The 27,496-nt window shown below is 41.8% G+C and overlaps 1 protein-coding gene across 2 annotated transcripts in view; it reads right to left on the reverse strand.

Annotated features, from left to right (window-relative positions):
• The window catches only part of Palmd (palmdelphin), a 49,596-nt gene that overhangs the window by 15,049 nt on the left and 7,051 nt on the right, over positions 1-27,496 (reverse strand). For both annotated transcript variants that reach the window (XM_050137773.1, XM_050137697.1), the window contains exons 2-3: positions 18,162-18,242; positions 13,651-13,775 (exon numbers count right to left, since the gene is read on the reverse strand). In XM_050137773.1, the coding sequence (XP_049993730.1) occupies positions 13,651-13,775; positions 18,162-18,242 (206 nt within the window). The remainder of the gene's footprint in view (positions 1-13,650; positions 13,776-18,161; positions 18,243-27,496) is intronic.

Here is a 27,496-nt window from a genome sequence, read left to right on the forward strand (position 1 = left end):
TATTCCTGTATCTGTACATATGTTCATATACACATTAGTATATATGCATAATGCACATAAGAGTTAAATTTTTTTTATAAGAAAAGCATATAGGGATGCTGCTGGGACTAAGATTAGCCTTTCCTGACTAAGTTTTAGTGGATGGCTTAGAATTTCCTTAAGTGCTGTCTTCTGGTCTTTAGAAAGTATAACCTTTCAGAATAGGAACTGAGCTCTTTGAATTGCTGATTCGGTTTAGCGAGAGGCAGGCAGTATAAAGAAAACCCTTTCCTTTTTGGTGCTCTGGGCTGTGAGGTGGAGACTGATGAGCCAGTATCTCTTATAACCTCTGAGAGATGGTGGGCAGGCATCACGAGCCAATTTAGATAAATGGAGCACACAAGAAAGCATTCTCAATGCCGTCCATTATTGGAACCTTCCTTCTCCTCGCCTATTTACTCAGGGGGAAAAGAGGGCTATTTCCAAGAGCTCCCTATGTGAAAACAGGTGGCTTTCATTTTGGGCTCTGTGGTGGTAATAACCTCCCTTAATGATTGGGAGATAATATCCTCAATCCAATTCCAACAACTTTCTTCTTTTTTTTTGTCTTAGAGAAAAGGACTCCTGCACCTAAATTCTGGATATGTCAAGAAGAGGTAATTTCAGAAAGCAATTTTTTCTGCAGCTAAGGGTCCATTTACCCCTTTTAGGCTTTGGTGGTTTTAACAAGGACTAACAGTCTAAAGAAGTTCACCATTAGGGGCCAATCAGACTGGAACTCATGAGAAAAAAAAATAACCATCAATCCATTTCAAAAGTTTACAGTCAGAACCTTTCAGGACTGGACATGTTAGTGGTTAGAAAAATGTTCAACAAGTGCTCCATGTTGACACAGTACTAACTGTGGCATAGTGAGTTCTCACAGCTACCTGTGAGTAGCTTCTTAGTTTTATTGAACATATGAGTAAGCAGGTCAATTGATCCTGAGGTTCATAGGCAATCTGAGGTTGGATGAAATTTAAAGGCAGATCTCCATTTAGTCTTCCGCAGTTAACCACTGTGGGAATAAGTCTTAAAATTGAAAATTTATTTCTGTGAACTCAGATCTAACATTAATTTTGATTGGCAGTATAAAAGGGATGTGTTATTGCTCATGGTAACAAAGTGAAGGCAGCCCCAGCTATCTCAGTCACTGGGAGTCATAGATGGCCCACCCTGGCTCAGCAGACAGAGGAAGAAAAAGTGGTAATTTGTCCCTGTTTAGGAATTCCTTCACCCTCAAGCTTTGTCCTTAAAAAAATACCATTCTAGGCACAAAACTGTGATACTTCTCCAGCATCAACTTTGCTGTAATATTTGTGGTGGAGTCTTTTTAATAAATTTTAACAGAAAGAACATCCAAGTTTAAGTTTTTCATTTCATTTATTTTTGAGACAGGCTCTTGCTATGTATCTCTGCCTGACATGAACTTGCACATAGACCAAGTTGGCCTTGAACTTTCTACAGTCCAGCGCTGGGATTACAGGTACATAACACCATCCCTGTTTTGACTCTATTATGAGAACCTTATTCCCTCTGTTGCCACATCATTCCTATTTTCTTTTTAGTAAAATATGTCACCAAGTAAAGCAAAATATGCCTTAATGGACATCTGAATGCAGGCTAGATGTCCCATTCTCTGGTGTATTTAGATGGTGTGGCTATCTGGAGGTAGACCAGATGTCCCATTCTCTTGTGTTTTTAAACAGTGTAGGATACTAGCATATGCCTGTAGCCTTCATATCATATTCTTAAAATAGAGAAGCTTGCTCTCCATTTATATCTCCTGCCTAATTTTGAATGCCATGGTGAGCTGGTTTTGAGCATACTGCCAAGCATATACAGTGGAACAAATAGAAAGGAACATGTTCTCTCTGACCTCTCAAAACACTAGCATCCTCTCCTCTTGAATGTTTACCATTTCAGATTTTTCTGTGTGAGATAAATGAGACTTTTAGTCTGATATTAATAAGCATTTAGATAGACTCCTTTAAATTAACAGAACTAGGGGTGTACTAACTATTGTATAACTTCATGGGACAGAAGTTGAGAGGTGACAGATTTTGAGTTTCTTTTATTGTGTTGAAGAATTCTTCAGTAGTATTTTCCATTTTGGGTAATGAATTAGCAGAAAAAAGAAAAATAAGTCGCTTCTTCTAGTGATGAAAAGACTTGCTAGGTTTTTTTTTTAATGATATATGAATATGATGTGGTTTATATTGACAGTTCATATATTTTTGCTTAACTATATTTTTAATTAGAAAACAGCAACAGTTTAATTTTAAATGGCTAAAACCCGATAAAAAGGACAATATTTTAATTTAGTTTTTAAAAATCATTGCTTATGAGTGAATCCCTCTGGAAACTCAGTGGATGTTATTGATTATACACAATTAATAATCTTAACCAGATGGCCTTCACTGGGAACATTAGTTAATACTAGTGAATTATTATGATGCCAGCCAAACTAAATTTTTCCAATAAAATTGAGAATATGATCTGGTACACTGGCTCATGCTGGTAATCCTAGCATCCCCAAGGAGAGGTAGGAATATAATTATGAATTCAAGGCTAGCCTGGACTATAATGTGAGACCCCATCACCAAAAGAAGGAAACAAAAATAAAATTGAGGCTAGGTAATCTAACTGAGGAGATTTAAAAAAAAATTATTTTATTTTAAAAATCTAAGCACTAATAACATGTTTACTAAGAATGTGATTACATGCCAAATTTATTTGTTTTGCTCACTTGAGTATTTCGAAAAGATGTTGCACATTGCATACACAGGTAGTTAAAGCCACGAATTGCTGTCCATTGTGAAGAGGCATGTGTATAACAAAGAAGACTCACCTATCAGGATAATAGTCACATGCTATGGGTGTGTGAAAGCCAGAAAGAAAGGGCACTCGTAATAGCAAACATGCAGTTTGCCCTGAGCTAGACCTGTTGACTCTAATTCTGAGCGTTTAAGAACAGGGCAAAGAAAACAATGCAGCTTTCAGATGAGGACAAGTGGGGAGGCAGCACAAAGGCGTGGAAACAAGTATCAGTCTGTGCTGAGGACGGGAACAGCAGGTGTTTAGGAGAGCTAAATAATTTATAATCATATGCAGACAGCTTGTGCAGAGGTGAGCCTGGCCTCCTAATAGAACTCTGTAAACACTCTTCACTGTTGCTTAGGCTGATAAAACGACATGATTTCCCACTGATGTACTGACAAGTGACATTAGAATACAGTGAGTTCACAGAGAAGTCTACTTGCTCAGTCAGAGTCAGGTTTCGTATATTAAGAACGTCAATTGTCATAGAACCTAAGAAGCAAGACTGGCTTCTATAGAGTCATCCGTACCATGTGCAAGTTATTAGAAAAGTTATTTTCAAGGGAATGCCAATAAACGCAAACTGCTGTGGCAAAAGGGAATTGGTTAGGTGGGGGCTTCTCAAATGATCTGGCAGGACAGAAGTGGACTGGGTAGATTTTAATTAGGGCTTGTGGAGAATCCAGTAGTACTTGCCAAGCACTTAACAAGAGCAAAACCATGGTAATAAGAGTTAGATTTGATCTCTGCCTAGGTGTCGGGAGTTTCTGAGTGACTTTCAAGTACTGTTGCAGACAGAATACTCTTGAGCTAACTCAAGATTGCCCAGCTGAGATTCATCTACTCTAATTGTTAGAAAGGTAGAGGAGGGTCAGGCATGGTGGCCTTTAATCTCAGCACTAGGGGAAGGGGGTGGGTGAATCTCTGAGGTTTCAAGGCCAGAATAGTTTGCAAAGTTAGTTCCAGCAACACCTACTTGGTAAGATCCTTTCTCAAGAACTTTTCTGAGGGGAGATGGTGGGGAAATGGATATGGCAGAGAGAGGAGTTGGGGGAGAGACTGGGAGGAGGGGAGACGGGAAACTTTGGTCAGAATGTAATATATGAAAGAATAATAATAATAATAAATAATCTGAGGAGAAAAGATGCTGAAAATAGTCTGAGGACAGATATCTGTTGCTCTCAAAGTTTCACTTCCCCCACTTTATCTGCTTTTCTTCTCTGGTTTGTTTCTTCCACAAGTTAAATTTACATAATGTTTATGCCAATAACGAGGGAGGACCTTAGCACTCCGTTAAAGGTTTCTCAAAGGCATTTATTTCTTTTTAATTTATCATTCATTCATTCATTCATTCATTCCTGAGACAAAGTCTTATGTAGCCCTGGCTGGCTGAGCCCTGAATCTGATCCTCCTGCCTCCATCTCCAGAGACTGGCATTACAAGAGGGTGTTACTTTGCCCAGAACTTTGTTCAAATGGTAAAGCCAGTGCTTCATTCTACAAGCCCTAAAAACAATTTTTATAGGCAACGTAAGTAGTAGGTGTTTCATATTATATGTCAAAATTATGTATTTTGTATAAGTAATAACAATTTAACTACTTTTAAATATTTCAAATCATTTTAGATATTTTAATAAAAAAGGGTGGAGTGGGGAGGGGGAGAAAATCCTTTCTAGTAAACAAGCCATTTGAAGCCAAGCAATGATGTGGAAAAGGATACAGAGATCTACACAACCTTTGAGTTTCTTCATTCAGAAATGACCATTGGCTTTGAGCTGGGTAACCCTTAACATTTGTCTCCAATGGTGTCACAGAGTAGCTTCAGTATTTTCTGTGCACTTCAGTTTTACTTTGTTTCTTAGTGTTATTGTTCTTACTTGATTTCAAGAAGAGGGTTTTATTATTTGAAGACCAACAAGTATAAATTCCAATCCTAATATAACATCTGATAGCCTGGTGTGGGCAGTCCTCTGTGGGTGGTCTAAACTGACTCACCAATAGTTGTCTGATGGCAGACAAAAGATGCTGTTGCAAGGAGAGGGCGTGGTTCATCTTGGAGTCGGTAAATATTCACTGGAAATAGAAAAGCCTGGTCTCCATGGCAGCACAGATCCTTCCTCTGATACAATGTCTCTGCTTTTGAAGATTTTTTTTTCTGTAACCAAGACTTAGAGAATGGACCTTGAAATTCATTTCCTGCTTTTTTTCTGTGTTTTCTTACATCATCAGAGCCAAAGATCCACACATTCTTGCAAAGGCTCTTAAATTTGCGTTTAAAGGCATGGAATGCCATTTGGAATGAGAATGTAAATATAAAAATACTTTGAAAAGTCAAGGGATCGAAAGAGAGGCAATTACAAATATTCGTGTTTTCTGGGAGGTCTATGGGTCTGGAATCACCTTCAGAAGAGTGGAGGGCAAATTCAATGAAATGTCTCAAGAACACATGGGTCTAAAATCAGCCTTCTCAAAGCCTGGCTGTTACTACTTTTATACGGTTCTGTTCCTTCCTGCTTTATGTGTAAAACTAGGTTGGGACGACTTAGAGTAGTGCTTGGGATGCTGGCGTCATTAGGTCAAAGCAGTTCATTGAGGGTCAGAGGTTGTTCTATCTACCATGGTGGTGGGTATTTATTCTGGGCCTGTTAGCTTTCAAACTCTGTTTTTGATGACACAAGATGAGATTGTTAGGTCTGAGCGAGAGAGAAGGCATGGGGATGGGCTGAGAAAATAAAAGAGCATGAAAGAAGAAAAGAATGCTAAAAACATGCCATCAACAACTCAGAACCCTGGGTACAGCTATCATACAACTTTCTCTTGACCCAAAGATTATTGTGCATTTATTCTTTTCATTTTTGGAAGATACCTAAGGAGGATTTCCTTCCCAGCTCATTACAACTCAAGTTATTTACTATTCTATTTTTAAGTCTACTCATTTGCTCATCCATTGACGCATCTGTCAGCTACAACTCTTATCACAACCTATATATTCAGAGTATTCTTAGTACATGGAGGACTCTGCGTGTATTTGGTGGAACGGGCAGCCTTTGTTCCCTTTTCGGTTGGAAGTTGGATTTTTACTTCACTTATTTGGTTAAGTTGAAACCGAGGCTCCTGAATTAAAAATAATCGGTCTATCTGAGAAATTAAAAACAACAGCAGATGAACTATTACAAATCTGGTAAACCAATTAGTCAAAGACGGAGAGTGAAAAACAAGCTTGGAACGATCTTGACTCATGTAATTGCCTCAGAATGACTTCTTAAAGGTTTCTAGGCAACAGACTTTAATAAGAGACAAGTGGTGGGTTTCTCACCCCCCTCCTTTTCTTTCTCTTCTCTCATGTTGTCACAGAGAACAGCTTGACTATGTCCCTGGTATACGGTGTTAGATAGACTTAGTTGGGTCAAAATAGGAAGGCAGAAACATTAAGAATGTGCTATTTTCATCCCAATCACTCTCTTATTTGATAAGGCACTAGTTTCAGGGCTTTGCATTAGGTAAATAAGATCACTAAGCAACACAGAAGAGCTGAACTTTATATTTTGGGTTTCAATTTGTAATTGAATCTTGCCCACTATCTTCTGAGCTAACCAAGTGGATTCCTGTTATATGATATTAAGCAGAGTGTATTGTCTCGTATTCTATCTCCCTTTGCCCAACTTTACTATATGGAGAAAGCAGCTTCTAACTATTTGGGCACCAATGAAAGCTTTATTAAGAGAAGGCAAAAGGTCAGAAGGGTCCTTGGGAACGTGAAAAAAAAAAAAAGCCTAGAGAACATTTAATCGTAAGTAGCTTAGCTTATCCTTCTCTGAGGGAATGCAGAGCGTTTGCATCATTCTCCCTGGCACTTAACCTTTTACATTTTATGCTTATGACATTTCTGTCAGGCACTCTGCATGTGCCAATTAAAGTCAGAGGTCCTTGGCCACAGTTCAAGAAGTAAAAAGTATCTGGGGAGGAGCTGGAGTGAAGGCAATTTCGGTCATGGAGAGCTATAGGACAGGTGCAGGAGAGGACCTGGGACAGTAATGACAGCTGTCTGGGAACGAGCTCCTTTGCAGACTTCTTGAGTGTGTATGGGGAACTCTGGATGCCTTATGAAGTCTGGGGGTGCGGGACAGCAGTGAAGTGTTAGAGGTGATGTCTGCACCAGCCCACATGTTGGTATGCATGGCGGTCTGGACCAAGACGTCGAAGTAGCTGTGCCGGCAATCATGATGTGAAAGGGTCAGAGGTCACAAGACAAACAGGGATCCTTTAAGAGGCAAACCAAAGCTCTGAGTAAAGCAGTTTAGAAGATGCCTAATGTGACTTTCTCCTGGGAATGTTGCCCCCCTCAGGTATTAATCAGGGAATCAGGCAAAATACTTAGTAATATGTTCCTGGGCTACAGTCGTGATTCAGGGACAGAAACCATGGAAACGCACTTAGTTTGTGCAATGTTGTTTTTCTCTGGAAGAAGAAAAGACACAAGGCTGAGTAAAAGACATGGTTTTACTCAAAGGTTATATGTGAGTCTGGGGCGCCTGGAGCCCTTTCAGCTTTGTTAAGTGCTCAGGCCAATGTCTGTCTAAATAGCGAGATGCCTTTAAGGGTGAACCAGCTGCTTGTATTGGAATTTAAAAAACAAAAAACCCAAAAAACAACCAAAATGCTGTCAGAGTGTTTGAGTCTTAACTTTTGTAGAATATTTCTGGAGAATTGGAGACACGGTTTCATGGATAAGTAATTTGAATTCAGATTAAGACCCAAGCAATTTAACCTTTTAGCTGTGCCAGGAAGGGTGAGCTAACCCTTATGAATGCTAATTCTTCTATTTGTTAACTGCCTCCCAGGTGGTTGTGAGATTTAATGACTTATATGTATAAAGTGTATGTATATACGTATATGTACATAGTGCTTGGTGCATAATAAGTGTCCAAGAGTAATTCAGTTCTATTAGCATTTTAGCCTTTAAGCTACAGGGAATATATACCAGTCGCTTCCAAATGGAAAGTGTTACTTCCTAGATCAGTGAGACTTTGTTACACACACACACACACACACACACACACACACACACACACACACAAATACTTTTTGTATTCAAAGAAGTGAGAGAGAGGGCTGGAGAGATGGCTCAGAGGTTAAGAGCCCTGGCTGCTCTTTCAGAGGTCCTGAGTTCAATTCCCAGCAACCACATGGTGGCTCACGACCATCTGTACTGAGATCTGGCGCCCTCCTCTGGTGTGCGAGCATACATCGAGGCAGAATGTTGTATACATAATAAATAAATCTTAAAAAAAAAGAAGTGAGAGAGAATGAGGGCAAATAATAAGTCCACCTGGATAAGGCTCTAGGCAATATTCTAATTTTGCTGAATTTTTCATAATTAAAAAAATATATTTTTTTCTGAGATAGGGTCTTATGTCTCCAAGACTGGCTTCCAATTCGCTGTATAGCTGAGACTGGCTTTAAACTGTACTCCTCTGCTGAGTACTAGCTCAAGTAAGGCTCAGTCTTAGGTAGACTTTTTTTTTTTGTAATGAATGTATTCTCTCTTCTCTCTTTTCTCTCCCTACCTCCCACCCCCGCCACACACACATGTGTACATGTGCATGAGACCTTATGAACACCAGAGGCTGATGTTGGGATGTTTTCCTTAGATGTTCCTTGACTTTTTGCAGTCTTCTAGACTGGTTGGCCAGCACAAAGACCCCTCCCCCCACCTTCCCACGGCAGCCCCTACGGCTAGGGTTACAGCCACGGGCTTTCATGCCCGGCTTATTGCATGAATGCTGAGGATGTGAACACAGGCCATCATATTTGCTGTAATGGATTTTCTTGGTTGTCAACTTGACACACTTGGGAAGAGGGACCCTTGCCTGAGGAATTTCCTCTATCAGACTGATCTATGGGAAATTCTATTTTCTGTTAATGGATGGGAAGTGTCCTTGGCCTGTGTAAGAAAGTTAGCTGAGCAAGCTAGGGTAAGCAGGCCAGCAAGCAGCATTCTTCCATAGTCTCTGCTTCATTTCCTACCTCTGGGTTTCTGCCTTGCCTTGGTTCTCCCAACGATAGACCTGTAACTTCCAAGCCAAAAAAAGCCCTTTTCTTCCTCAAGTTGCTTTTGGTCATGGCATTACACTAGAACGCTTGCACAGCAATGGCTTTAGCCAGCTCACTAGTCCTATGATTTATACTTTCAATGAAGAATAGTATTATCTTTCTCTAATATATTTATATTAATCACCTACTGTGCATCAGGGAAATCACTGTATTCTCAAGAGTCCTGCGGTGTGGCTCCAATTGTCCCAACTTACAAGTGAGGAAGCTGAGAGCGGTGAACGCAGACTAGCTGAGCTCACAGACTGCGGGCAGGAGGAGAGCAAGATGCTAAAGGCGAACTATCACAAAACCATGAACATAGAAGGAACAAACACTTCACAGGCAGGGTCTGGCCTTGTAGCGAACTCTGAGGTAATGGCATCATTTCTATTTTGATGTTCCTATTTAACTCTTATCCTTTCGCCGAGGGGCCTGGCAGAGCAGCAAATGTCACTCCGCAGCAGGCACCTCAGTGATAAATCACAGGCAGCCCTTGGACTCTTTCTCTGCTCCGGGAAGGAGGCGTGGCTTTGCTCTGTTCCACTGTCTCAGTTGGCTGTGGGGAACCAGCAGGAGCCTACTGAGTTCATTGGTACTAAAAGCCTCTTAAGCACCGCGGTAGTTACTTAGGCATGTGGGCGAATTGGAAAACATGCACTTGATTATTTAGCAGCTTCAGAAACAGCTGAGAAAAAGATGCTCAGAGGGCAGGTAAAGCTGCTCGGCCATGCGATTGTACAGTGCAGAGCACCCGCGGAGCTGCGGAAAGACAGACAAGGCGCACGTACTATTCACGCTCATATTTCGTTTCAGAACGTTCTGTTCTTGCACATATTTTAAAAAACAAGATAAACACACCTCTAAAGGCCAACAAAGATGTGGATTCTTTACTAATGCCTTGCAAATACAGCTCTTTAGGATAGTTGCTTGAAAAAAAGCTCTTTAAAATTTTTTTTAAAAATTATTATTCTAGATACTTGCCCATATCAGCTGTATGTTAGCTTCCAAAAACATTTATACTTAAAGCTCTCTTTTTCTTTTCTAGCTGCAGAGCTCTGACTTTTGAGCTCAGCCTGTTCCTTGTGAGCCCCGCGGCTGGGCACAAAGTCCCCTGCCTTCTTTGAGCCCATTTCCTCATCCATGATATGGAGTTGTTCGTGTTTTATTTTTAGGGTTTCTGTGACTGTTTAAAGAGTTCATGTCTTGGCAAATGTTTTATAAATTTATTACTTATATCTGTGGATTAAATTCACCTGGTGCTCATGAAGGAGTCCTGATGGCGTAACAGCATCCTCAAAGTCCAAAATGAAGTTACAGGGGGATACTGGAAACAGGGCATATGAGTGATAATTTGATAAAAGGACAGAACACGGTTAAAGACTTCCTATGAGAGATAAAACCTTCTTGTGAGAGACCTTTTGAGTCCCCAGTAGTTTCTGTGTCACTGAGACAGCTGGATAAGGGAATACCTGTCTGTCCGCTTGTTTTTCAGGTCTCTCTCCAAAAGGTGATGGATGTCTTTCTCTAAAGGTTATTAAGACCGAATGGGGACAGCATATTCTCTATACCTCATTAAACATCTACTCCTGCTTTAAAATTCTGCCTCAGCCAGGAGCTCTGTCTAGACAGCCACTATCAGTATGGCTAGAAGCTCTGTGCTTCTTGGAGCGTTCAGGCAAGGCTGAAAGGCAATCAGAGGATCCTAGTAAATACTCAGGGATTAAAGACTTGTTCCGTAGCCCTGACCCTGCGGCCTGACTGTACATAGCCATTTATTTATGACCAGGCGCAGCGAGAGTTGTTGGTGTTCAATATGTGGAAAGGCTGGAAAGGGGGGTGCTGAGGTGCCAGCATAGTGGGGAGGCTTACAGGGATTAGCCTGGGAGTCATTAGAGATAAGGATTCTATGTTGGGGAGTGGAGAAGGGACATCATCAGCTTAGGCTGGATGGACTCTGGGTATGGAGCCTGATCGAAAGGGAGGCCTCCTAAGGGAAGGAGTGTCCAACTGCGGAGGCAGTTGGTCTTTGCCATGTCTTGGTTTTAAAGAAAATGTTTGTTATCTACTATTTGGAGACATACTGAGCAAACAACTAAGTGTTGGAGGGGGGTAATAGAATTAAATTATATTAGATCCCAATTATATTATCTGTTCATTTAAAGCTACTGAAACAAGGTAGTGAAGCCAAAAGTCTAACCTATTAAAATATCAGATACATGTAAGTGAGCAAGAGCAGTGGAAGCCATCAGAAAAAAGAAAAAAAAAAAAAAAACGAAAGAAAGGCTTCTCTCCAGAATTGTTCGTTTTAGGACTAATGAGATCTGTTTTTCTTCTCTGGTGAGCATGGAGAGAATGTGGCCTGCTGAAGACCCTGCCGCCACACCTGCCCAGTCCCTCCCCACAATTCTCCTGTTAGTGAGATCCTGGAAGTTCCTTCTACTTCAAAGAAGAGTAGACTTTTAAATCATTGTCATGATGAGGCCACAAGACATTTCATCTTTTGGGGGCTGGGGAGGGGAGGGCTTATTGAATAAAGTCGCTTGCTGCACAAGTCTGAGGACCCGAGTTCAAGTCCCCAGCATCTATTCAAATCTATTCAAAAGCAGGGCATGATGGTGCCACACTCTTCATCCCCGCAGCTTGCTGCTCAGTGGCCTAGCTGCTGCTGTGAGACATCCTGACTCATAAGTTCTGTGAGACATCTTGTCTCACAAAATAGGAGTGGACCAATGACCTTTTGATTGGATTTAAGACCTGTTCCACAGGGGAAATTCATGCTTGGTACTGTAAATCTGGCCAGGGACCCATGGTTGGGGAGCTACTATTATTCTGCTAAAATCAACAGTATCACAATTGCCTTCAAAATGTGTGTCTCTCTTCCCGTAGATGAGTGCAGATCTCAGGCTGTGTCAGAAAAATTTCTTTGTATAGCAGACAGTGGTTAATGCAGACACTCAGAACTGGTCATAGTGCAGAGAATAAGTGTCCAAGGAGAGGTAAGCCACAAATACTGCATCTATATTACATCCTCTTCCCAAGAATCAGGGACCATCAAGGAAGAGAATTCATTTGACACCAGCTAAAACCATCTGAGAGGCAGGAACCTCAATTAAGAAAATGCCTCCATAAGATCAGGCTGCAGGCAAGCCTGTACAGCATTTTCTTAATTAGTGATTGATGGGGAAGGGCCCAGCCCCCGTGGACTAATGGTCCTGGGTTCTATAAGAAAGCAGGCTGAGCAAGTCATTGGGAACAAGGCAGTAAACAGCACCCATCCATGGCTTCTGCATCAGCTCCTGCCTCCAGAATCCTTCTCTGTTTGAGTTCTTATTCTGACTTCCTTTGATGCCGAATACTGTTGTGGACATGTAAGCCAATTAAACCCTTTCCTCTCCAGATTGTTTTGGTCGTGGGGTTTCATCACAACAACAGAAAGACTGGCCAAGAAAGGGCTTGGAAATATTGCAAGTGTCAGACACCAGGGAAGATTGGAGTTAAATAGCATCTTCTGGACATGACAGGATGATGTGTTCATGAGCACAGGGCAGCCTTTGGGGAGCCAAAAAAAACCCAGAGTAAATATATAAAGAGCAGATGAAGTCCTGAGTGAATGTGATTGTTGACATGGACACAACCATGTCAAGGACCAATGCCTCAGACCCTTGGAGATTTGGTAAAGCCTTGTCTATACAGGTCAGGCTTAGAATGGCAAAGCTTTCTTGTGGTACAAGTTGATGCGTTTGATCAGTGTGTGCAAAAACTAGCAACTGTAACTTCCTGCCCTTGGAATGTTTACAGCCCTGAGACTGCTCCCCTATATACACCTCCTATCAAGATTAGCTAACTCCTCTCTCTGTGTAGTTCATATTAGACATGTTGAAGTTCTAGGTTGCTGTGGCAGATGATCCAGCTCCTCCAGAACATGTATAACCCTCGGGATCCCAGCCTTTCTGTTCGTGTGTCTGTCCTTTCTCCATTACTGCCTGCCCCTAGTCAGATTCCATGGACCAAGGTATGTTGCACACAGCAGTTGAGGCACAAGACTCCATAAGACCAAGGCAGCAACATTCTAGCATGAGTGGGAAAGGGTCTATGAGCCCACACCCCTGAGTGAGAAGCTGCGGGCCATTTGTGGCTTCTGTGAGAAGGAGATTCAGTTTTCTCTGAAGGCGTAGCTTCTGGCAGACTGACCAGGCTTTTGTGGAGGTCCCCACACCCAGGTCAACACACACTGGAGCCCATGACTTATTTAAAACAACAGCAGCAGCAACAACAAAGAGGACATGAAGTTCTGGGGGTAGGAAGAAAGCGATTTATCTGGGAGGACTCAGGGTGAGTATGATCAAAATACACTGTATCAAATTCTCAAAACATTAACAAAAATATTTTTAAAAAACAGGGGAAGAAGCAACTGAGAAAGATATGCCAACATCAACCTTTGGCTTCTATCAGATACAGAATAGCTATTTATAACCATACCTGTACATACACATATGCACACACACATATACACACATAAAAGGAAAACATGTCATCTACCTTCTGTGTATAGGTTAGAAAATGACTTTTGACCCCCTCCCCTACATCTTTCTCCCATGATATCTATGTTCATGGCATTACTAATAATTCCATCTTATATTTACCCTTCCCAATTTTCTTTACGACCACCACCTTCACTTTTGGAGGAGGAGATTTGAGAAATACCCCAGAAAAGGCATACCTGAGGATACTTTGCTCTAGAACCTGGGTCTGGTGTTGGTCTTGTTGGTTTTGCTTCTTCATCTCTTCCTGTTCTTTCCCACTGCTGATTCCGTCGAGGAGCCATTTCTCCCTCAAGGCTTTTTTCTGATGTCAGGAAACATAAACATATGTTTTTATATTTGCCGACAACTCCCCAAATCTCTTATCGCCTGCGAATCTTAGGAATGGCAACAGTGGGCACATGAAAAAAGAGGGATTATTTCCCCCACTGATTTAACTCGACAAATCTGGCATTTTTCCTTCTCTGTAAACTTCTTGGCTCCTTTCTTCTTTAAAAAGAAACCAAATCAGTATTACAATAACTACAAATAACTATTGAGATCATGTAAAAAATTTGTCAAAGTAAGAAGGTCTGAAGGCTGCAGACAGATGCTGCAGAACCTGGGTTACAGACCACTGTAGAAAGGGAGAGACCTATATCATTGTGTTTTGTTAACCCTTTCAGAACCTGCAATCATTTCTGGGACTAACACCCAATACTAGAGCAGTTTGTGTTATTCTGTTCTGGGGCCAGACAGTCTTCCCCAGCTAATCAAGACGTTTATAATAATAGCTGACGAGCTGCTTACAAAACTGTTCCCTTCCCAGACCCAGTGAACAACAGTAATATAGGCCCATATTTGACTCCTGGGGTTTAGGACACCAAGAAAATGGATCAGCATTTTAAGATTTTATCTGGATTTTAATCTATTTTTTATTGATGGAATCTGAGGATGGTTAATGTGTAGTCAAGAAGACATTTATTTCTTTATATCTGTCAACAATTTCACAAACCTCCTGTTGCCCACAAATTCCATGAATTGTAGTCGTGGGCATAGTAAAGAGACTCATTGTCTCCTGTTATCCTGCCTCCATAAAGTTGATGTTTTCCTTCTGGGAAACCTCTAGACTCTTCTCTTTTTTAGATATTGAAACCTCGTGTGTGTGTGTGTGTGTGTGTGTGTGTCTGTGTGTGTATGTATGTGTGTGTGGTCTATGAGTGTAATACAAGTTTGTGTGTGTATATACTTGTGCATGTGACTGCATATGCACATATATGCTGGTTCATGTGGAGGTCAGAGGTCACTGCTGGTGTCTTCCTCTCTCACACTCCACCTTGGTATTCTTCAAATGACATTTGACTTACTTAATTTGTGTACAGGGGTGGTGCTCATGCCTTGTGTGCTGAGGCGCATGGAGGTCAGAGGACAACCTGCCAGAGCTGGTTTGCTCCCCCAACTATATCCCAGAGTTGCATGTAGGTCACCGGGCTTGGCAGTAAGCAGCTTTACCCAGTACGTCATCTTGCTGGCTCTCTACCTTATTTTTGAGACAGGATTTGGCCAGACTGGTTGACAGCAAGCCTGTCTCTACCTCCTGAGACCTATGATTATAGGTGCTTGCGTTTTTATATGTGTACTGGGGATCTCGACTTAGGTCTCTGTGTTTCTGTGGCAAGCACTTAACCAAGTGAGTCATCTTCTTTTCCCTTTAAGTCTTATTTACATGCAAATCCATTCTCACACATCAGTACATCTGAGTCTTTCTGAATCATCCCAAAGGACAGTGCCGCTTGCTTGCCTGTTGACCTAAGAAACACTCAGATGGTACAGTCCGCTGATACTAAACTGGATGGGCCAGACAGGAATCTGTGATGCCACCAGGTTAACTATTTCATGACAGTGAAGTTCAGAATCAAAAGCTGTATGGGTTGCTGAGGTTGCTCCCTGGAGACTGCCTGCCTGGTGTGTACAGGGCCCTGGGTTTAATCACTATCACCACAAAGGCAGATAGTAGAACCAAAAGCTCTACTAACTAAACGAAAATACAAGTGCTACCATGACATACAAGCCATCTCTCTCAGTTTTTATAAAAAGGTCTCCCAAGGTGCTCTACACAGTACTTAGCAATTACAGCAGACTTGGAATCAATTGGTTTTTCTTACTATGAGTTGAATGGACTTATAGCAAAGAAAAAAATTCTTTATCGACTACAATTTGTTTTTCCTGATAAATGCTATTGCAGGCGAAGGGGTCCACAGTATACACATTATACGTATTTCAGAATCATTAGATTGTAATGTTAATAAATGTCTATGGAAGTGCGATGCATTGTGGGACCAAGCATCAGGAGTTAAGGACCACAGTGTGTGTGTGTGTGTGTGTGTGTGTGTGTGTGTGACAGCAGAGGAAGCTTGCAATGTCTAAGTGTACCATCGTAGTGTAATATAAACTAGCTTGCAATCAGGAAAACAGCAAAGAGTCATGGGAGCCAGGACAACTCCCTGGATGGATGGGAAAGAAAATAAATAATAGAACTTTCAAAACTTGGCAAAATAGCATAAAATCGATTTAAAAATTACTTTTGCACATTTGTGAGCCTGCTTTTGAAGTTGGGCCTGGTTTCTGTTGGACTAGCTGGTAATTTCTGCACACTTGGAAGAATGGTAAAATTTCTCCTCTTTGTCCTGTATTTCTTCTGTGGTCGTTGCTCCAGTCTAGTGCCCATGGCAGGACAAATGCCACTGAGAGTCATGTGTCAGTTATTTTAAAAGGCACAGGGCAAGCTGTGTCCTATTTTTGGGTCTCGAAACTAATAGGTGCTATACTCACCTACGTTCACTGAGAGGCCCTACGTGTAGCACAGTAAAGTCCACTCACCATCTAAGGCTCTACTTAAAACCTACATCTTCATGAACATTTTCTCTGACCTCAGGATGGCACAGTTAATGTCTATTGTCTACATAAAACACCACCATTTAACGTGTCTTCTTAACTTTAATTTTTAATTTCTCAAATTAGAACACCTTATTTCCCCCTTCTCCTCATCTCCTCCCTTTTGGGTCCTTGAAGGAAAGAGGAGAACACCTTGGGACCAGAAAAAATGAAAATCTCTTGCTCCAGGTACAGACAGGCCCTGAGCACAGGGCACAGCTGGCAAGGGGGCATAAGTAGGTTTCCAGCAGCTCATTTGTATAGTGCAGTATACAATCTACACAACAGTGGACAGCCATCCAAAGTTTGGTGCACACATTGATTGGACTGGAAGACGCTCCTTGCCTCTGGAAAGCATATCGATAGAAATAGTACATATTCTTGCTGGGACTGTTTTGACACGTACTGCCACCAAGGCCACCTCGGGCATGAATCTTGGAGTGAGTCCGCCTTTTCCTGTGTGAACCTTACTTCCTCAAAAGAGCTGAGGGAATATTTAAATGCTTTTTGTTACCGTGAGCTCGGCAGTTACACGGTCTTCCAAACTGCAGGGGTAGTGGTCCTTGAGTGCTAGAGATGGACAGGCTTTTTCTGAAGTAGGAAACTCTTCATAGCATGACTCAAGTCGTGTATGTGTATGTTTGGGAGGGAAAAGGGGACCACCAATTATTCTGGATCTTTCTCAAATGTTTGAGAATTGACTGACTTCCCTTGGATTGTTAAGTTTGTTTTTATTTCACTGATTTTCCTGGTGTACATGTTGTATCTCTTGAGTGTGTCCACCACTCAACATAAATTCAGTGTGCTACTTTGTAAGGAGAGCAGGTTAACTATGGCTTTTAGCCATCCATCAAACAGTGGAAATGTCACCTTCAATAGGAGCACAGCAGCCAACAGAACCAGAGGACAAAGGTTAACCCGAGTCCTGAATGATGTGCCTTCTCAGAGTCAATATTTTTTTTTCCATTAGAAAAATGGATTTAGCGGAATCTGGCAAGTTTAAGTTGGGAGACTTTCTGACTGTGGGGCATTGTTCATTGAGGGAATTCATTCGATCTATTGATAGCACCCTGCCAGATAAGGACAGTTTCCTGCTTGGGCCTATTCACTAGGAGCTCGTGTTTGCCCTTTCCTTGGATCCTCTGACCAAACTACGTAACAAAATGTCGAAACCCTATGTGCTTTAATTACAAAAGGACCACACCCTGTGCAAGATGTAAAGTCTGAGTTTTCAAATGGAGATTTATTTATAGTTATGATCTCATGTTCTGTCAAAACAAAATAAAATAGAAACCCAACCATATGCAAACAACATTGGACTCACTGCAGGGAGCTTTGGAACACAGGCATCCTTGACCAGGCAGGCGAGACACTGTCTGCTCTGCAGCCCCTGGGGAAGGGCTGGTCTTTTCATTGGTTTCAAAAGGAACTTCCTAGCTGGGTCAACTCCCCCCAGCCAGGATGTTAAGCAAGGCTTCGCCAGGGCCAAATTCTCAAGGCTGATTTCTCAAGGTTACTGAGGAAGATCTGGAAACTCTGCTCTCAAATCATAGAGGCAATAAAACCGTGTTCCCAACTTTCCTCAGGTTTGCCAAAAGGTATTCATCTCAGACGCAATTATCAGTGGCTTACTGGCTTCCTCATGGGTGATTAGACTGGAGGGTGAGCTAACCTGGCATGCCTCTCTCTCCTAAAGCATCTTTATGGCGGTGGGCTGGTAAATGCTGTCAGGCTGTTTGAACACAAAACGGTCGCGGGGAAAAGTCAGATGTGGTACCTTGAGATGTTGGTGTTTCGATTTTTCTTCTTCTATTTTCAGACGTTTCTGGGAGATTTCTTCCTGTATTTTTCTTTTATCCTGAGATTAAAGAAAAGTTTAAGCATAATTAATTTTCAAAGTTTATACGGGAATGAGATCTGGCCGATTGTCATTGTCCGAAAGGGTAGGCAGCGCCACGTGGCTGGCCTTGATAAGAAGCCACCCTGGAAATGTGTGTTTTGCAACAAAGAAGATACAAGTTGGTGACGAAGGGGGCAGTAACCGAAGAGATTCAACTTAAGGAAAATAACCCAGAAATGTCTTTTAACGGGGAGGGGAGCTTTCACTGTCTTTCTTTCTCTTCACCCCGTTTCTCCCTTCCCCATCAGGCTGGTGATACAGACTTCAGAGTGAAGCAATGAAAAAGGTGAGTTGTCAGGAGGGAGTTTTGAAACAGGTGGGAGGAGACTGCTCCTGGCACAGGCTGAAGACGTTGCTGGGTAAAAGGCCTACACATGTGGAAAACAGGAAAGACCGCCAGGGGCCGGATCCTCAGAGAGCGAGGAAGCTAGAAAGTGGGGCGGCTTCCTCCTGGTGCAACAGGCCAGACAATGAAGAAAGGGAGCTTCAATAACGTTACTTTCCATCCGCTGAGGTAAAAAAAGAATAATTCATGGCAAGACATATTTTCCACCAAATTTAAACACAGTACCTCATTGAATGGGTCAACCAAGCAAGCAAGCAAACAACCTTACAACCTATTCCAGAAGAGAAGAGCAGAGCAGAATCATTACTGCTATCAGGTTCTGTTTTCTAGAAAAGAGTATACATGCTAACCAGGCAGCCTGCGTTTGGTTTCTGACTCTCCCATTTATGTGTTCCACGACATTAGATCAAATTCCATGGCACCTCAGTGACCTCGACTGTGAAATGGGGAAGCTGAAAGTACCTTCCTCGTAAGACACAAACACAGGATAAGCTAGCACTTGTCAAAGTTCTCAGTGCTCAAGAGGCGTCTGTTTGGCAAAATTCAACAAATAACTACATAACTTAGTGTGCATACAGAAAGAAGCCAGCTCATGCTAACAGCGCTTCTGTTGATCCTAAATGCCCTAGAGATACACTAGCTGGAATCGATTTATTTGACTATCCAAGTTAAAAGAAAAAAAAAAGCCTTATCTCTCATTAAAAACCAAACCAAACCAAACCAAAACAAAAAGAACAACACCCGCCCCCAAACCCAACCTCCCCCAAACCTAAGGAAATATTATTCTCCATCTTATTCACGAGTTTTTCTTAAATCCGATTCAAAACTGAAAATTCTCAGAGCAGAAAATTTTGTTGCCAACTAATGCACCTGAAAGAATGTGAGGCCAAGCCAGGAGCTAATGCAGAAGGGAGACTCTGACAATCTTTGGCAGCTCTATTGAAAGTACACAGCTTCCTGAGGTGATCCCTTTGAAGATTAAGGCTCTTCTTTTTTGATGTGTAAGTTCAGGTACATTTGTTGAAGAAAAACAACGCGTTGTTTGTTTGCCAGCTGTTGTGCTGGGCTTCCCTTTGTGCGTAGGAAGAATACATGACTTCATCAACATTGCTCTTTTAACTTTTATAAATAGTTCTTTCAGGAAAAAGCAACTAGGCAACAAACAAGTTTGGGTCTTTAGAATCACTTTTTTAACTTTTAGGTTTTTTTTTTTTTTTTGGCAGGGTGGGGAATGTAATCTAGTCATTGGTCACAAAATTTTCTAAACTTCTGTGAATCAATTCTCTATTGTCCTTGAGCAAATATTAGTAGCATTTTGTTTGTGCCAAATATTTTGTTAAGTGTCTCAGAGGCACTCTTTCACTTAATAAGTTATAATAACTAAGATATACCATAATAATTTTCTTTTTACAAAAGGGGGAATGGATGTTTAGAGAGATTAACTACTCAGATTCTCAAAACTACTAAGTGATCAAACCAGGATTTGAACCCAGACAACTTGAGATCAGCCACTTTACTCTTAACCAAACCACTGTAGCTTTTTCTCAAGTAGGAAATTCCTTAAGCAAGCTCTTTGTTCTCTTCATTCTGAAGCTCTGAGGTTTGGAGGCAGCCTCAGGACAGATAGCCAGAAATGGGACCCATCATTTGTGTGGTTTCCCAGGGGTGATGGCTCCCCACTTCTCCAGGAGTAGCTCCCAGAGAGGTTCACAGGAGACTGAGTGTCCGCCAAACCCAGCAATCCCTCCCTATTCTCGCTGGCCGCCAGTCTGTGCTGATTTTCTCATGGAGTTAGTAACAAGTAGTGGAAGGTATGGGTAGAGGCGGGGCTTCTGAAGTGTTTTGACAACACAGGGATTATACAAGTGTTGCTTAGGAATACCAGTGTTTTGTCACTTGGAGGCAATATGATGCCTCTCTCCCATCAGTCAAGGCAGGTGGGAACGTAATTTTATAATGATACAGGCATGATCTTATTTTAAGATAGGAGTGTTTTTTTTTCTTACAAGGCATTAGTTAGCAGTAGATTATTATTCCTTTGCTAAGTCTGAGAGTAATACAAGCATCACTAAAAAATATTCCGGGAATAATTTAGTCTCAGTATCATCAAATAAACTCTGAGTTGATCTTAAGACTTTTCTGGAACTCTACTGCTGCTGTACAGAGGTGACCAGCCAGATAGATAGACCCTCTCCAACCTAGTGTGAAGCAAATAGATGTGAAATGCCACCTGCTTTCCCCAATTGCCCTGGCAGGAGACTTGCAAGCTGAGCATGTATTAATTTGACTCTTTCGAGTGACTTTCATTGTTGATTCCTTCATCAATGCACAATTAGACTTTTTGCTCAATTAGACTTTCGCTCAATGAGGAACTGCCTGGGTTCTTGGCTGCTTTACTTAGCTCATTTCAACAGTTGAAAGCCACAAATTCCAATTCTGTAAAAGATGACCTCTTATTTGGAAAATTAAGCTATTCACTTTGTAGAATTGAAAGTCAAGATGAACAGGTAGTGCACAATGATATTGCCCCTACCTTATTCCTCACAAAAGTAAGCACAATACTTAAAAATGTATTGTGGAGATGTTGATTAATTATTGATCAGTAATATTCACATATGATTGATTCTTCCAAGCAGGATTTATATTAAGTTATTTTATTATTAATTTATCCAATACTTAGATACTTTATGTACAAATGTAATATTTATATCAGTAGTTTTGCAGTATTTCAAAACTATTGAGGTTTTGGCAAGATGGTTTAGTGGATAAAAGTGCTTGGTACACAAGCCTGGTGACCTGAGTTTTATCTCCAGAATCCACATTTAAAAAAAGGAAAAAAAACGTAGGCAGGGTGTAGTGATGTATGATTTTAATCCCAGCACTCAGGAGGCAGAGGCAGGCAGATCTCTGTGGGTTTGAGGCCAGCTTGGTCTACATAAGTGAGTTCCAGGACAGCCAGAACCACACAGAGAAACCCTGTTTTAAAAGAAAAAGAAAAGAAAGGAGAAACAAACAATGACAAAACAAAACAAACAACAAGCCAACAAAAAGTCTACTAGACCAGATATAATGGCACATGTCTTTAATCCTAATTTAATTTGGGAGGCAGAGGCCAGCAGATCCCTGTGAATTTGAGCACAGCTTGGTCAACACAGTGCATTACTTGGTAGCCAGGACTGCAGAGTGAGACTCTGCCTTAAAAGAAAATAAAACCCAAAAACCAGATGCGGTGACACTCATTTGTAATTCCATCGCTCCTATGGGGAGATGGGGGACAGAGACAGGCAGAGACAAGGGAGACCCTTGCCTTAATGAAGCGGAAGCAGATGAGTGACTCTTGAAGATTGCCTTTTGACCTCCACAAGTGTCAGCATGCACACGTACACATCACAAATATGCTGTAATAAATAAAGATGTGCTTCTGAAATACTTTCTCTAAGCTGCTTACATTCTCATGAAGAATAATAATAATTTCGCCGAGGAACTGCAGTCTGAGAAACACCGTGTCAGTTCTTGCTCAGACAAAAGGAAGGTGCCACGAGGCCCAGAAGAGACAGGGAGAGGGTGCTTCTAGCTGACGGTATTAGGAGAGGTTCTGGGATGGCATCTGAGTGGGTGAGGTCGGTAGTGACTGGAGACTCAAGAATGGGGAGAGAGAGCATCAAGTGAAAGCCCAGTGTGACCCGGAGTCTGAAATGGGAACACTGCACAGGATTCGAAACAGCAGATACGGAATCTAAATTGTTCTGACGAGTAGCATGCAATCAGCTAAGAGTAACAGGAAAAGGATAGGTTGCTGGCGGAGACCCCTGGATTGCCATGACAAGGGGCTCGGCAGTTGTTTGTGTGTGAGATAGTAGACAATGGAACGTTTTCAGGGAGAAAAGGGCTGTTAAAAATTCCGTTTTTAGAAATTGAACATAGCCTCATTGTGTAGTGCGGAAGTTGAAAGGGAAGCCTGGTTAGGTTATTGCAACAATACAAAAGGCTGTTAGTGTTTGAACTGCAGCAGCAGAGTGAAGGGGTTCTGAGAAATATGGAGGAGGGAGAAGCAAAGATCAAGTGGTTACAGTACTAAGGAACAGAGAAGAGCAGATTCGGTCACAGAAACAGGACATTCAGGATAGAAGACTCTGGGACTCATATTGAGTTGGAAGAGCCCTTGGGACCACTTGGTGGAGGGAGGACTTAGATGCTTGGAATAAGGATGGAGGGAGCTGAAAAGAAGATTCTGAGGTAGAGATAGAAGTTGGGAAATTTGTGTAATCAGACCGATGACCACCTTAATTGTCATATAGAACCTTTAACCAGCAACTGACGGGAACAGATACAGAGATCTACAGTGAAGCACTGGGCGGAGCTGTCTGAGAACAGCCCAAGAGAGGGAGGAGTGATAATATGAGCAAAGGTGTGATGACCATGAAGGTGATACCCACAGAAACAGCTGACCTGAGCTAGTGACAGCTCACTGATTCTGGACTGATAGCAAGTGAGCCTGCATAGGACCAAACTAGGCCCACTGTATGTGGGGGACAGTTGTGAGGCTTGGACAATCTGTGGGGTCACTGGCAGTGGGACTACAATTTATCCCTAGTACTTGAACTGGCTTCTAAGAGCACGTTCTTTTTGGAGGATACCTTGCTAGATGTAGAGGGGAGGGCCTTGGTCTTGCCTTGAAGTGAAATGTCAGACTTTGTTAACTCCCCATGAAAAGGCTTACCCTTTCTGGGGAGCAGATGGGGAGGTAGGGGGTAGGAGGAAAGGTGGAGAAAGTGGGAGGAGAGGGAGGGAGGGAGTGTGGAGATATCTGTATAAAACGACAAAAGATTGTATTAAAAAACTCTTAATTAAAAAGAGAAGAAAAAAGATAAACAAAATAAATCTTTAAAAAAAAAACAGTAACTGGGCTTTGGTTGTGTAAGACATAAGAGATTTATTGCTCACATGGTCCAAATACTTCGTTTTACAAGTAAGAGTTTACCTTAAGCAGTAAAGCAACTTGCCTCATAGGCTTTTCTTAGGAAGTAGGAAGAACTCATGAGTTCTCAGTCCTGGCCTCCACTAACTTCTCACTGTCTCCACAAAAGAAGCGAGAAGCTTAGCTGGGAGCACGGAGGCATGTTTAGGTGGAAGACAGAAAAAAGAGAGGCATCTCGTGATCTCACTAGAACCGACTTGGACAAAAAGAGAGCGTCAGTGGTGTCTTTCTGAACCCACTGAAGCAATTGGAAGAGGCAGGCCAGAGCAGTGGGAGGACTTGGTCAGTTACATGCTTAGATTCATTCTGTTAGAAGCTGAGTAGCTTAGTCATCAGAGAAATGCAAATCAAAACAACTCTGAGAGTCCATCTTACACCTCTAAGAATGGCCAAGATCAAAAACACGGATGACAACTTGTGCTGGAGAGGTTGTGGGGTAAAGGAAATACACTTGCATTGCTGGTGGGAGTGCAAACTGGTACAACTTCTTTGGATGTCAGTGTGGTGATTTCTCAGAAAATTAGGAAACAACCTTCCTCAAGACCAAGTAATACCACTTTTGGGTATATATCCAAAGGATGCTCAATTGTGCCACAAGGACATGTGCTCAACTATGTTCATAGCAGCTTTGCTTGTCATAGCCAGAACCTGGAAACAACCTAAATGTCCTTCGACTGAAGAATCGATAAGGAAAATGTGGTAAATTTGCACAATGGAGTACTACACAGCAGAAAATAAAATAACAACATCTTGAATTTTGCAGGCAAATGGATGGAGCTAGAAAACATCATTTTGAGTGAGGTAACCCAGACCCAGAAAAACAATTATCACATGTACTCACTCATAAGTGGTTTTTAAACACAAAGAAAACTAGTCTACAATTCACAATTCCAGAGAACCTAGACAACAATGAGGACCCTAAGAGAGACAGACATGGATCTAATCTACATGGGAAGTAGAAAAAGACAAGATCTCCTGAGTAAATTGGGAGCATGGGGACCTTGGCAGAGGGTTGAAGGGGAGGGGAGAGGCAGGGAGGGGAGCAGAGAAAAATGTAAAGCTCAATAAAAATCAATAAAAATTTAAAAAAAGAAGCTGAGTAGCTTGTGATGTCATGACCAGTTTGCTGTTATTTTTAATCCTTAGGGTCAGAAGAATGAAGGTGGAGATAGCTTGTTTGAGTTTAGATACTACCAGTGCAGAGCTGGTTGAAGATGTGTAAGTAGTGACGGCTCTGAGAGCAAGGCACGTGCGAACACTCCTTCCTTCCTTCCTTCCTTCCTTCCTTCCTTCCTTCCTTCCTTCCTTCCTCTCCCTCTCCCTCTCCCTCTCCCTCTCCCTCTCCCTCTCCCTCTCCCTCTCCCTCTCTCTCTCTTTCTTTTTTTCTTTCATTCTTTCTGTTTTTTTTTGAGACAGGGGTTTCTCTGTGAAGCTTTGGAGCCTGTCTTGGAACTCTCTCTATAAACCTGGCTGGCCTCAAACTCACAGAGATCCTCCTGTCTCTGCCTCCCAAGTGCTGGGTTTAAAAGCACGTGCCACCCCTGTCTGGCAGCGAACAGACATTTCTTAAAGACAATTCTGACTCCATGAAGACGTTTACTAGATTTTAGTGAAAGTAGACTTAAAGATTTCTTGGAAACAGTGACTTAACAAATTCTCGAGGTGGGTGGAGGACTAGCACAGCGGCGAGCACTGGCCCAGCCTGCAGGAAGGCTTGATCTCAATACTGGAAATGAACGCTTGAAAGGGACCAAATATGTCAATAGTGAAGACAGATCACAAGGCAGGGGTAATTAGTGAATGGAAATATCTAAACACAATGAAAAAATCATCTCAGAAAGGAAGAGAAGAAGGAGAGAAAACCAACAAGCTAGATAAAGATGTTTAATATCTAACTGGGATCTTCCCAATGACCCCACATAGCAAAAAACAAAAAACCCAAAACTAACCAACCAACCAACAACAACAACAACAAAAAGATAAAGTAGGGACAACCATTTTTAGTAGCATAAATACTGCAAAAATTCAGTATGACATGTAGCTGGGAAACATGGAACAACCGTGTGTGTGTGTGTGTGTGTATGTGTGAGTGAGCGGTGCATTATGCTGATGGCAAAATGATGGAGGTAGTAAAACTACTGAAGATAAATACATTGTACATGTATTAAGATGACAGATAAAATGAGACTATTCTATTCGTATTTTGTTTTCATATTTTTAATGTAGGAGAAAAATCTTGATCCTAGAAAGGGCAGGACATGAGCACCTAAAGAGAATTGATGCTTGAGAGGGAGTGGAACCTACAACAGCTACACTGGGTTTCAGTCTCTGGTGGTCTTCATTTTGAGGAAAGAAAAGTTTATAAACAAACTGTAAAATTTGTGTGATGTGAACTCCATGGAATCTTGGACGAAGTGAAAGGTATCAAAAGATATAAAATGGCAAATGTCCCAATTTTTGGGAGAGGTATAAAGATGTATTATGAGTATTTAAAGACTGATAAATTCATTGACTATTCCTTGGCAACATTGCAGAATGAGTTGTGTTTAGACGAGGGATGCTGTATTAAGATAGGAATGTCTGGAAGGCAGGGTTTGGTTCTGAAAATTAAGACAGGGCGAGGACGTAGCTTAATGTTACTCTTTGCCTATTATATGTGAAGCCTTGGTTCATCCTCAGCACTTCAAAACAACAAACCCAAATATTTGAAACTCCCCCTACCCCCAGATCCTGTGTGGTTTAATTATTTCCAGATCTAGAGACGAGGGCTATGACAACCCAAATAATGGCTAACACTGATGAAGTGTGTGCGTCTGGATCCACTTAATGCACATAAACACATTAACTTACTTTGTCCTCCTCAGATCTCTGTGAGGTTGGGACCATTTTATTTCTATAATATATGTGAAAAAAGAAACCAGGAATACCTGGATCACAGGAATGCAGTATTTTGTGGTTTCCCCGTGCCCTTAAATAAAGCTTCACTGTAGGGTGTGAATATGAAATGTTCCTCACGGATTCCTGTGGTGATTGCTTGGTCCTCAGCTGGTGATGCTAATGTAGGAGATGGTGTGAGTTCCAGGAGATCAGGATTAGCTAGAGAGAGGCAGGCTGCTGGTGAAGGGCCTGTGAAGACTTATACCTCTGCTATCATGATGCTCTGCCCAAGGGTAGGAGGCCAAACAAAAGAGGACCACACTCCTGAAACTCTGAGCTGTAATGAACCTTTTGTCTCTTTGTTGTCCTCTCGGGTATCACAGCTTGAAAAAAAATCAAACACACTTGCTGTGTGAAAGAAAATGGCCCCCATAGACTCATAGGGAGGGGCTCTATTAGTAGGTGTAGCCTTGTTGGAGTAGACTTGGCTTTGTTGGAGGAAGTGTGTCACTAGGGGGCCAGGCCTTGAGGTCTCAAATGCTCAAGCCAGGTCTAGTGTGATATTCACTTCCTGCTGCCTGCCCATCCAGATGACAGATAGACAGAACTCTCAGCTCCTTCTCCAGCACCATGTCTGCCTGCACGCTGCCATGCTTCCCACCATGACCGTAGGGACTAAACCTCTGAAACTACGAACCAGCCCCAATTAAATGTTTTCTTTTACAAGAGTTGCCATGGTCATGGTGTCTCTTCACAGCAATGAAACCTTAATTCAGACAACACTGTTTTGTAAGTTTGTGAAAATGTTAACAAGAGAAGGATATTAATTTGAAATTGACTGTTGTGTGTGTGTGTGTATGTGTGTGTGTGTGTGTGTGTGTGTGTGTGTAAATATGAAGGTCAGTGGCCAACTGGTTTAGAGCTGACTAGCCATGAAGCTCCAGGATCTGTCTGTTTCTAACTTCCCAAGATTATAAACATACCATATTACAACAGGGATTTTTAAATGTG

The sequence above is a fragment of the Alexandromys fortis genome, unplaced genomic scaffold, assembly GCF_014885135.2.
Source record: "Alexandromys fortis isolate MF-2015 unplaced genomic scaffold, M_Fortis_MF-2015_v1.1 scaffold_19, whole genome shotgun sequence".
NCBI classification, from domain to species: Eukaryota; Metazoa; Chordata; class Mammalia; order Rodentia; family Cricetidae; genus Alexandromys; species Alexandromys fortis.